The sequence below is a fragment of the Macaca fascicularis genome, chromosome 4 (genome assembly GCF_037993035.2).
Source record: "Macaca fascicularis isolate 582-1 chromosome 4, T2T-MFA8v1.1".
NCBI classification, from domain to species: domain Eukaryota; kingdom Metazoa; phylum Chordata; class Mammalia; order Primates; family Cercopithecidae; genus Macaca; species Macaca fascicularis.
This window is the reverse complement of record NC_088378.1, coordinates 124,122,860-124,134,102: the sequence shown is the minus strand read 5'-3', so window position 1 is coordinate 124,134,102 and position 11,243 is coordinate 124,122,860. Positions and strand designations below refer to the sequence as shown.

General features: G+C 40.3%; 1 protein-coding gene and 1 long non-coding RNA gene across 3 annotated transcripts in view; one reads left to right on the top strand and one right to left on the bottom strand.

Annotated features, from left to right (window-relative positions):
• Positions 1–2,781: 2,781 nt before the first annotated feature.
• Positions 2,782–3,256, bottom strand: LOC135970616 (uncharacterized). The gene is made up of 2 exons (XR_012433736.1): positions 3,143–3,256; positions 2,782–2,996 (listed from the first exon to the last, which is right to left on the bottom strand). It is a non-coding gene; the product is annotated as an uncharacterized lncRNA (long non-coding RNA).
• A 69-nt stretch (positions 3,257–3,325) lies between these two features.
• The window catches only part of CD2AP (CD2 associated protein), a 152,180-nt gene continuing 144,262 nt past the window's right edge, over positions 3,326–11,243 (top strand). For both annotated transcript variants that reach the window (XM_005552787.4, XM_074037839.1), the window contains exon 1: positions 3,326–3,800. In XM_005552787.4, coding sequence (XP_005552844.1) covers positions 3,797–3,800 — 4 coding nt within the window. In that variant the 5' untranslated portion in view covers positions 3,326–3,796. The remainder of the gene's footprint in view (positions 3,801–11,243) is intronic.

Genomic DNA, 11,243 nt, shown 5'->3' with positions numbered 1-11,243 from the left:
ATACAATTCAGTTAACATGTATTTTTCTTTAGCATAATCTTCATGGTTATAATAGTTTTTACCAAAAGGAAAGAAGGCAGATGATTTTTTAAAATATAGATATCTTCAGATACATTTCTAAGAAAACTTCAGGAAGAAATCATGGCAGTTTAGCATGAATTACGTTGATCTGAAATTGTGTCATTCACACAGAAACTGTAATGTTCTCCTTGATGTCAGATCAACATGTTCAGTACTTGGCAGAAAAAAAGTGAATGATTAGAGTGGTGTCAGTCCATTTGTACTGGAATACAAAGAATAAGGACAGATAGATGGAAACAAACCTAATCTAGCATAAAGGTAACAATAAAATAAAGGGAAAAGTAAAAGATAATTTGTTTTTAGATTAAAGGAATTTAAATTTAATATATGTGGTAAGTAGAAATTATCTTCTCACCATATTTTCTCTCATTCAACTAATAATTATTGCCAGGGAACGCAATGTTTTGAGCTGCAGACAGTGCTAGCCATATAAAAACGTATAAAATATACTGTCATACCTTGAAGGCCTCTTATAGCTGAGAAGGTAAGATTTAAAAGATGAAAAGAGCTTAACGGAATAATTAATAACTAATATTGCATAGCACTCAAAAGTGTAGAAGGTATTTTTACGTGCCATTTTGTAAGTTTAAAAGTAAATTTCTAGATTTCATTCTTCTGTTAGAATTTCCTTTAGCTTTGTCTTTGGAAAACAACATTAAATTTGGGATTGCGATTACTTCTTAGCTTTACTTCAGTTTTCTCAACCAATTCTTAGGGGTTCTGGTCCCTAATGCTTCCAATTTCTGTGATTCAACATCTCATTATTACCTCAGAGGATAATGCCTCTGAATTTGCAAAGTGAATTTAAGTTTTAAACTTGTAAAATACGTTTATTATGGCAGTAACAGATCCTAGAATTTTTTTTTTTTTCTTTGAGACAGGGTCTCACTCTGTCACCCAGGCTGAATGGAGTGCAGTGGCAGGATCACAATTCACTGCAGCCTCAACTTCCCTGGACTCAGGTGATCCTCTCACTTCAGCCTCCCAAGTAGTTGAGACCACAGGCCTGTGCCACCACATGTGGGCTAATTTTTGTATTTTTTTTTTTTTTTTTGTAGAGATGGAGTCTTGCTATATTGCCCAGGCTGGTCTCTAAAACTCCTGGGCTCAAGTGATCCTCCTCCCTTGGCGTCCCAAATTGCTGGGATTACAAGTGTGAAGATCCCGGAATTTCTAGGACAGAAATGATTGTAAACGTTTTATCATGTTGTCAGATCATGTCACCTGACTTCTCAGAAAATATCTACCTTACCTGTGGCCTCCACTTCCTTATCATTCAATTGATAAAATCTTTAATCTGAATTTTCTAATATATATATATTCTGAATATGTAGTTATATATTACATATTCTATTATATATATGCTGAAATTATATTTTCAAAGATGCCCTTATTATTAAATCTGATAGTCTTTATTCCCCCTTCTGTTTTACTTAGCCTCTTTTCCATTCTATTCATTGGCCTTTCTTCTTTAAATATTAAGGATTCTAGAGATCTGGAAATTTCAAGTCTCTAGAACCTTAAGGTCTCTGGGCCTTGAATTTACTACCTATGTATGTGCTTCCAATAGCTTATATTTTTGTGTCCTTTCATAAATTCTTCTTAGCCCATCACCAGCCTCATTCTTCCAAAGCATAAATGGCCTTCCTTATGGGCTGCTTGAGCCACACACATTTCTTAAAGACTCAGAAATACTCTGCATATCCACCTCTACTTCTCAGTTCTAGGACTCCTCCAGACTGAATTATTGCCTTCTCCGAGCTTTCGTTCAACTCACATCTTCTCTTTACAGCTTGCTTTGCCCACAGTAATTCGTTTTCCTTTAGATTCTCAAGCATTTGACTCTCACTACCTCATACTATTAACTTTGTGTTCGTATCTCACCCCCCCAGTAGAATGCAAAGTCCCTGAGGATTAGCGCTGTACTTCAGCTTTTTTTTTTTTTTCGCTTGGTAGGGGACAACGAACGCAATGCTCAACACATATTTGTTACCTAAAAAAGGCACATGTTCCATGATGTCAATGTAATCTTGTTTAGGTGAGTATATTAAACTTTTTTCTTTTCTCCTTTTTGGCTGCTGTTTGTGAGTTTGATCATTCTTGTTATAAAATTACCACATGCAACCTTTTGAGAAGTATTAGAATTAAAAGATGGCAAAAGGAAATAGTGGTAATGGATACGTACAAGGTTACTACTACGGGCCACTGTGCTCTGCATTGCAAGATTGGTTTCAACATACTCAAGAAATTGAAGTTCAGCCAGGTTAATTTATCCAAGGTCCCACAAAAAGTAAATGGCTGTGTTGAGTTTCAAGAACCCATGTCTGCCTGGTTCCAAAGGGCAAGTCAGTTGCAGTGCTGGATGACTGAGAATTACATAATTTCTTCAAAAAGCACTAGGCACAATAGTTGGCGTTCAACAAACGCTCACACACATCTGTCCTGGAAATTGGGTCTATTTAAACAGGAGGGGGAAATAAAGCTTGCTGAAATAATTATACTTCTTCGTAACTCCCAGACTCATGTTTGACTGATTATAATAATCCTATGCCCTCCTTCACATTCACGCTAGAAAAAAAATGCTGGCAATATTTCAAATCATGATGCCTATTTTTCTCTCGATCAAGCAACATCTCAAATTATACTTTAAAAAGAAATAAAGAAAATTAGATAAAGTTGCCTTCAGCTGACAAGAGACTAAAGGAATCCAGTAATTTATTTCTGTGAAACAGAATTTATCTGATGCCTAGGTTTCTCCCCCTCCCGACGAAGACCAAATGCTTCTGATCCGTAAGTAACTTCGCAAGGTAGACTGAGGGTCCTGGCAGCATCTGGGCCTCCCTTAAAGGTCGAAATGAAGCGCGCTCGCCCTCCTCTCCGCCTTTTCCGTTTAAGGTCCTCCAGAGGCTGCTTCGCTGCAGAAAGTAACAACGCGTCGCCGCCGCAGAAAGTGGGGCAACTTTGCCTGTTAGCAGAAACCTTTTGATCCGTCTGAAGCGACAAACCAGACCCAACGCCCGCCCAAGCTGTTCCGAGCCTCCGGGGGGAAAGCGAGCCCAACCTTCTCTGCACCGCTTCCTCATCCGCTCGCTGCACCTGGACGCGGGCGGCGCACGACCCCCGGCCGTGACGTCACCGCACCTGGCACCAGCCTGGGGGTCCCGGAGAGAGCCCTAACGCGACGGGGCGGGGTGGGGCGGGGAGAACGAGGGCGTTCTCGCGAGATTTGCCTCCTCCCGGACCCAGTTCCCCGCACCTTCTCGGCCTCTGTCTGGGTCTCCACCTTAGTCTACGGTGTTGCTTTTTTAAACTGCGGGTGCTAAGAGGCGAGGGGCGGGCTCCGAGGCTGGGCGGGCGCTCGCGGTTGGAGCCGAGGGCCTGGGCGAACCGGCGGGTTCCTCCCCACTACGGGAGTTGCCAGGGTGGGAAAACCGCGGTCTGGGCGGGCGGGGGAGGGCCCTCCCGCCGCCGTGGCTTCTGTGGAGGCCAGGGGTGAGGAGCTGTCGCCGCCTCTGCCTCTGCCTGGCGGGCCGCGCTGAAGGGACTGGCAGGAGAGCGCTGCGGGCGGATGGAGGCGAGTCTTCGCCCCGCCTGAGCTCAGGAGGGGCTAGCGCGGAGCGCGGGTCCCGCCTCCAGCCGCGGGAGCGGCCGCGCGAGCCACCGGAGGAGGAGGAGGAGGAGCAGACGTCGGCTTCTCCCCGCGAGAGCCCCCAGCATGGGTAAGAGACTCGGGCGCTTCCAGTCGCCCATCCGGACCTTCCAGATCCGGGGAGGCTGTGCCCTTTCTCGGCCTTATGGGGAGGCAACGGCGGTCAGCCCCTGAGCGGCAGCATCCCACCCTCTTCATTCTCCCCACCGCCCCTTCTCGCCCTGCCTTCCACCTTGCTCTTCTCACGGAGAAACTGGTGGGAGAGCTCGGGGGTGCTTTCCCTCGCGCTCCCTTCTCCGCCTCTTTTCCTGTTCACCAGAGAGGTGCGGAATGTGGGGCGGGGGCGCTTGGCCTCCTCTCCTAACCCCTTGCCCAGCTAAAATCGGACCTGACCTTCCCTCCCTTCCTCATCCCCTTCCTTCCCTCCCCCTCCTCGTGGAATGGGGGAGGGCGATCGAAAAACTTGATAAGTAGCACTTTCAACTTCTTTATTTTCTGCGAGGCTTTGTATACATTTAAGGAGAGAGAGAAATTTGTTCAAAAACTTTTTTTTTTTTCCTGCTAAAACTCGCAAGGGGTGCCTTAAGGACAAGAAAGCTTATTTGTTTTACTCGGGTTCTACCTAGGCAAGTGTGTTGGCACTTAAGCATGCAGTCTGCTCCCGAGGACTGGGTTTGAACTTCAGGGTTGGATCCTTTGAGGAGCAGTTTCCTGTTTGGAGTTAGACTTCCTTGCCGGAGGAGAGAAAAATACATGTTATTTACTATGCGCTTTATAGTTTTGTTTGAAGTTGGAGAAGGCAGAATGTGTGGCAGTCCGGGTTGAAAAGGAATTTTGTTAAGTGGTGTAACAATTCTTTTGATAACGAAGTTCAGTGTGGGCTAGGCATTAACTCCCTCAATCCTTTAAAAATTAAAAGCAACTTAAAAAAGGATAGCTTAAAAAAATCAAAACACGCTCTGTCACTATAAGGCAGAGAGTGTTCTGTAAGAGTAAACCCAAGTTTGATTTTTGTAGAGCGGATCAGGAGGACCCAATCACTTTTTGCATTTGAGTGTTGGTGCTGCTTCATATCAACAAACCATTACCGAAATGAATAATTCATGTAACTAACAAATGATTTAGAAGCAGGACGACTACAGACTACTGCTGATGTGGCACCCTCTGTCCACACTTTGCTTTGTGGGGGATGTTTTGAGCATATTGTTTACAGACACTCGCCTAGCTATCCTCTGTTTTCTTAGACTTACCTAATTTTAAGTTCCCTCCTGCACTTCCCTCCTGCTTTCAGGTAACATTTATACTCAAAGTGCTCTTGAGCTCAAAAACAGTGAAATAAAACATTTGCTATTTGGAATTTTCAAATGAATTATTTTATAATTGAGCAGGGTAATTGTGGGCGTATTCTTTTAAGCATGAAATTATAAAATCACTTTAACCGCTTTGGATTAAGATAATACTAAAATTAAATATACAGTTCTTCTCTGTCTGAAATGGGATGCAGAATAAAATTAAACTTCTTTGGATGACCTGGGGATGCAATCTTGTTTTGCGTATAGGGCTGTTGAGCTAAATTCTAAATATTTGTTTGCATTTTGAAATTATTTAAGTACTTTTTTTTTTTTTTTTTTTTGCTTTGCTATTGGATGTGCTTGTAACTGATTAGTGTCCCCGTCATCTTTCCTTTTCTTATTTTTTTTAGAATTGTGGAAATCATGTTCAGGTTTGTGATTCTGCATAGGAGAAAAATGAGTACGCCCTTACTTAATATGTGAAGTCGCCTCTTGAGAAAAATAATTGTGTACCAATACTTGGACATTGGAATACCTGTTTTGATTGTCCAGAGGCTTTTTCTTTGTGATTTATTTGTTGTGTTCTGTTTAGCTGTTTTCGTATAGACTTGGATATCAATGTTGGTATACTCTCGACTACTTAGAATGTGTTTTGAGGGTATATTACTTAGGGCATTTGTGGTGAAGTTTTTGTGAAGTGTTTGTGAAACATTTCCATATCAGTGTATTCTTTAAGTTTATTGGTCATGTAATAATAAAATTCTCAAGCTCACTTAAAAGGAGTTTGCTCTTTAATATAAATCTCATTTTATTTGGTTTTATCAGCCATCCTTTTTCCTTACGAATTTAAATGCAGCCTAAAATATTTACATGATGTTTTATCTAATTTGTCACAAAATGAAAAAATATTAAATTTTTTGGTGTATGATAACTTGGATGCCTATTAAGTGGTGGTTCTTATGCTTAGGTGGTACAGCTAGAGAGTGAAAAGCATGGGCTCTGGACGGAGACTACTTGAGGTCAAATTCTCTTCTGCCTACTAGCTGTGTGACTGAGCGCATCACTTCTCTGTGCTTCAGTTTCTTAATCTATAAATGGAATAAAATATCAGCCTCATAGGTGGTTAGGAGGATTGAGTGAGTTACTACTTGTAAAGTGCTTAGAACATTGCCAGTGCTGGTGGTTATTTTCATTTTCAAATGATTTCTCTAATTCTTGTACCAACTTGGAAAAAAAAATCCTCAATTTTTAACCTTTGTTAGAAGTAGGATATTTTCTTTAAATAAAGGACCAGTGGGATGAGATGATATTGCACTAATGCAGAAATTGAATTTTATGTGACATAACCTTACAGAAATCATGCAGATACTTTTTTCAGTGTTGGAGGTACTGTGCCAAAGTCCATTATTGGTAAGAACTTCAGTTGCTTAGGAAAAACTCTTAAGTGGGATGACTACTAGTAGACTTATTTGAATTTTATGTTAAAGTAATGTTTTTAGTGTCTACCTTTGTTAAATGTGGTAAAGTGCCTGTTGAGAAATTTGAGGTATTCTGTGTGAAAGAATTAGGGAAGAGCTCTAGGGAGACAGATAGGCAATGCTTATTTTTCTTATTCCAAAAATACAGATTGGCATTTTGAAGCAGAATTAGGCAGAAAGCAAATGGCACAAAGTGTCAGCGTTTCTAGAGCCCGAAAAAGGAATATTTGTGAATTTTTATTTTTAAAAGATTAAGCAGATTTCTAAGGGCAGAATTTCTCTTTAATGATTTTAGATAAGGTGGTGAACTTTTTAGTTTATTTTATAAGCTCACGTATATAAAACATATCAGTCATGTCCCCCCTGCCCCCCGAGATGGAGTCTTGCTCTGTTGCTCAGGCTGGAGTGCAGTGGTGTGATCTCAGCTCACTGCAACCTCCGCCTCTTGGGTTCAAGCGATTCTCCTGTCTCAGCATCTCGAGTAGCTGGATTACAGGTGTGTGCCACCACGCCCACCTAATTTTTGCATTTTTAGTAGAGACAGGGTTTCACCATGTTGGTCAGGCTGGTCTTGAACACCTAACCTCAGGTGATCCGCCCGCCTCAGTCTCCCAAAGTGCTGGGATTATAAGCATGAGCCACTGTGCCTGGCCTCGTGGCTCAGTGGTTTTGCAGACAAATTTTGCAGTTGGTTTAGATGATATATGCAGTTCTATAATAGAGTGATTTCTTTATGTTACTTTGTTGTACTGTTTGGAGAAAATATTTTAAAATTTTTTATTTATATGTTATTTATTTACTTATTTTTAGAGACAGGGTCTTGCTCTGTTACCCAGGCTGGAGTTCAGTGGCGTGATCATAGCTCACTGCAACCTCAAACTCATGCCTCTGCTTCCCAGGTAGCCAGGGCTACAGGTGCGCACCACCACCTCTGGCCTAGTTTTAAATTTTTTTGTAGATACGGGCTCTCCCTATCTTGCCCAGGCTAGTCTCAAACTCTTGGCCTCAAGCAATTCACCTGCTTTGGCCTCCCAAAGTGCTGGGATTACAGCCGAAGCACTGTACCTGGCCTGGATAAAATCTTGATTCGTACAGATAAGTAGTTGCAAATGGAAATTGCCTGCTAATGGTTCACCTTTCTGTATCAGGATTTACTTCAATTAAACTACTCCAGAGCATGAAAAAAGAATATTAGGAAATTTTTGTTTCAAAGTTGAATCACTGGCAAATGTAGTAATTCTTTTCCTTATTTAAGTACTCATCAGATTTTTTTTTGAGGTTTCAAAATTTGAGTAGTTTAAATTTTGTAAAATCACATTAAGGCTGAAAATTCACCTTTATAATATTTCATGGTTTCCCGTAGAAATGAGCTGGAAGTTTGCTTTGTACTTTTTTTTTTTCTTTTTTTTTTTTTTGAGATAGAGTCTTGCTTTGTCGCCCAGGCTGGAGTGCAGTGGCGCGATCTTGGCTCACTGCAACCTCTGCCTCCCGGGTTCAAGCAAGTCTGCTTCAGCTTCCCGAGTAGCTGGGACTAGGGGCATGTACCACCGCGCCTGGTTAATTTTTTGTGTTTTTAGTAGAGATGGGTTTCACCGTGTCGGCCAGGATGGTCTGGATCTCCTGACCTCGTGATCTGCCCGCCTCAGCCTCCCAAAGTACTGGGATTATAGGTGTGAGCCACCATGCCCAGCGTGTACCTTTCTGATTGAGGGATTTGCAAACTAAAATGACATCATATTAACTAAAATCTAATTTTTAAGGCATTTAAAATAAATAGTTATAAAACCCAAAGTGCTACATTTTTGTTTATTCATAATCCAGATCTGTCAGAGAATCCTCCTCTGTCAGAGATTATCATTCCCTGTTGTTAAATATATTTTGAATGATAAAAATGCTTACTTTAATGTATATAAAAAATTATCATTGTGTCAAGGGCTTGCAGCTAGGTAGAGAAAAAAGTATAATGATTTTTCATTTGGGTGAGAATTGGGTGGAGCTGCAGACCTGTTTCTTAGGTAAACTGATGAAGCAAGTTGTGAAAGATCTGAAAGGTTTCAGATTTTACATTCAGAAAAGAAAGAGCAAATAAAAACTAGTAAGATGTGATTGAAATTTAGGTAAATTGGGTAATCGTTATGATGGAGCTGTTACTGCTTAGTTGTACATGCGCTATCTGACTGCTATTCAGATTAACACAAGCAGGATTTAGGGACCAAATTATCTCAGCAGTCAGGCAGTAAGTCTTTCTAGATGGGGGAGGGGACAGAGCACTAGTTTGGGAAGTCTGGAAGGAAGTCTATATGTGCCTACAGTCAGCTTGTCAGCATCAGGGATATGTTTGGCAAAGTGCAGTGTGTACATGTATGTTTGGGAGTGGAATGGTGGCTGGTACCAGGCGCTAGGTAGAGATTCAGACTGGCATCCTGGAGGAAAAGGGAGGAAATGGGGTCTGGCAGTAGGCCTTGAAAACCTAGTCACAGGGAAACAAAATGAGACAGGGTCCGGATTTCTTATTGGAGAAGTTCAAGGTGGGTATTTGTAGGAACAAAAGTGATCTTAGTTATTGGAATTATTTAGGATGAACCAAGAGGTAATACAAGACAGTGATCCCTTAAGCTTATATATTTTCTGTCCTGGGACTACATTAGTAGTCTACATTAGTAGCTGAATCCATAAGTGTGGTACTAATGGTCCAGAATTATTGGGGTGAAATGGGATCCTCTCTCAAACGCTGGAGGATATTCCCTGGGTATAGATTGCCACCCCCTCTGTTTATTTGGTCCCAGGGATTTGATGTGCCTGCTTTTTTTTTTTTTTTTTTGCTCTGTCTCTTTTTCATCTAGGTTCCTTTTCCTTTCATACCCAATGTGAAGCAGATTACAAAACCTCAGCATATCTTTCTGTTTCAGAAACAAGTACACAATCCTTTAGGGTGTTAAGGAGTTATAACTGTAAATATAATAATAAATGGCCACATAAGGCACAAAAAACTTGAAAGTATTAGTAATTATGAGTCTCTTGGTTTCACTGAAATGGTGGTTGGCTATTAGAAAGACCTTTTCTGTTGTTGCTTTTTTAATTTTGTTTTGATAGTTTGTACCTGTCTTTGGCAATACTCCCTCACACTCCTCCCTGCTTTTTTTTTTTTTTTGGCTTACGTTAGGTAGATATTTAGACAGTAGCTCACAGTAGAGACATTTGTTATGTCTCTTAAACAGATAAAATTTTACTAGGACTTCACTAACCCGAGACTATGCTGTACTCATTTTTGAATCATAACCTTGGTTTTAACCACAAGTGAAGTAGGCATTTTCCTTCTGGGCTCCTAAATGTTTTCTTCTTTGGACTAAACTTGATATTACCTCTTTTTTTTTTTTTTTTGTTATGTTTTGGTTTTTGTTTCTGAAGGTCTCCGGTTCCTAGATGTTCTACACTCTTCCTGACCATTTTCATTGAACCCTGTTTGATTTACTGAAAGCGTATTTACTAATTGTTTGCACTTAAAGGTGCTTTTACCCTAGAAGAAACACTGCTTTTAAAAAAATTCACTATTCTAAATTGATAATGGCTTAAGATGTTGTTCCAGTGTCAGGTATTGTTACGGATTTTTTCTTTCCTAGAACCTGTCCTTTCCAGTGGCTCCAGTAGACTTGTATTTTATAATCTTTCAAGTACTATGTAGCTGGTTAAACTTCCCATCATGATCTTGTTCAATTTCTCAACTCATTTGCAAAACAGAGGTGACTAGCATGGGAGCCTGGATTCCAGTATCTGTTTTAGTACCTTATTAGTGCCACTTAGGTTAGGTTCTTTTTGATGATTCAGCGTCTGCATAATTCCAAGGGTGTGACTGTGTAATCATTAGGGGTTTCTAGTAGAATGCAATCATGAGCCCCTTAGGAACGTTTTGGTCAATAATAAACCACGTATTGGGTGGTGGTCCCCTAAGATTATAATGAAGCTGAAAAATTCCTCTTCTCTAGTGAGTTGTAGCCATCCCACTATAGTAGTGCAATGCATTACTCACTGTGTTTGTGATGATGCTGGTGTCAACAAACCCGCACTACTAGTTGTATAAAAGTATAGCACATACATACATTTATATATGGTACATATATTGACAATAAATGGCTGTGTTACTGGCTTATATATTTACTATACTATGTTTTTTAATTGTTATTTTAGAGAGTACATCTTCTACTTATTAAAAGAAGTTAACTGTAAAACATCCTCAGGCAGGTCCTTCAGGGGGTATTCCAGAAAAAGGCATTGTTATCGTAGGTGATGACAGCGCTATGCACGTTTTTTACCAGTGGGATGAAACATGGAGGCGGAAGACAGTGATATTGATGATCCTGATCTTTGCAGGCCTAGGCTAATGTGTGTTTGTGTCTTATAACAAAAAAGATTAAAATGGAAAGAATTTTTAAATGGAAAAAAGCTTATAGAATATGGATATAAAGAAAGAAAATATTTTTGTACAACTATACAATGTGTTGGTGTTGTAAATATTATTACAAGAAAGTAAGAAAGTTTATAAAGTAAAAAACTTACAGTAAGCTAAGGTTAATTTTGAAAGAAAATTAGAAAGAAAGAAATAAAAAAAGTGTAGTTAGCTTTAGTGTATAGTGTTTATAAAATCTGTAGTAGTGTATACTAATGTCGTAGGCCTTCACATTTGCTCACCAATCACTGACTCACCCAGTGCCACTTCCAGTCCTGTAATCTCTATTCATGGTAGGT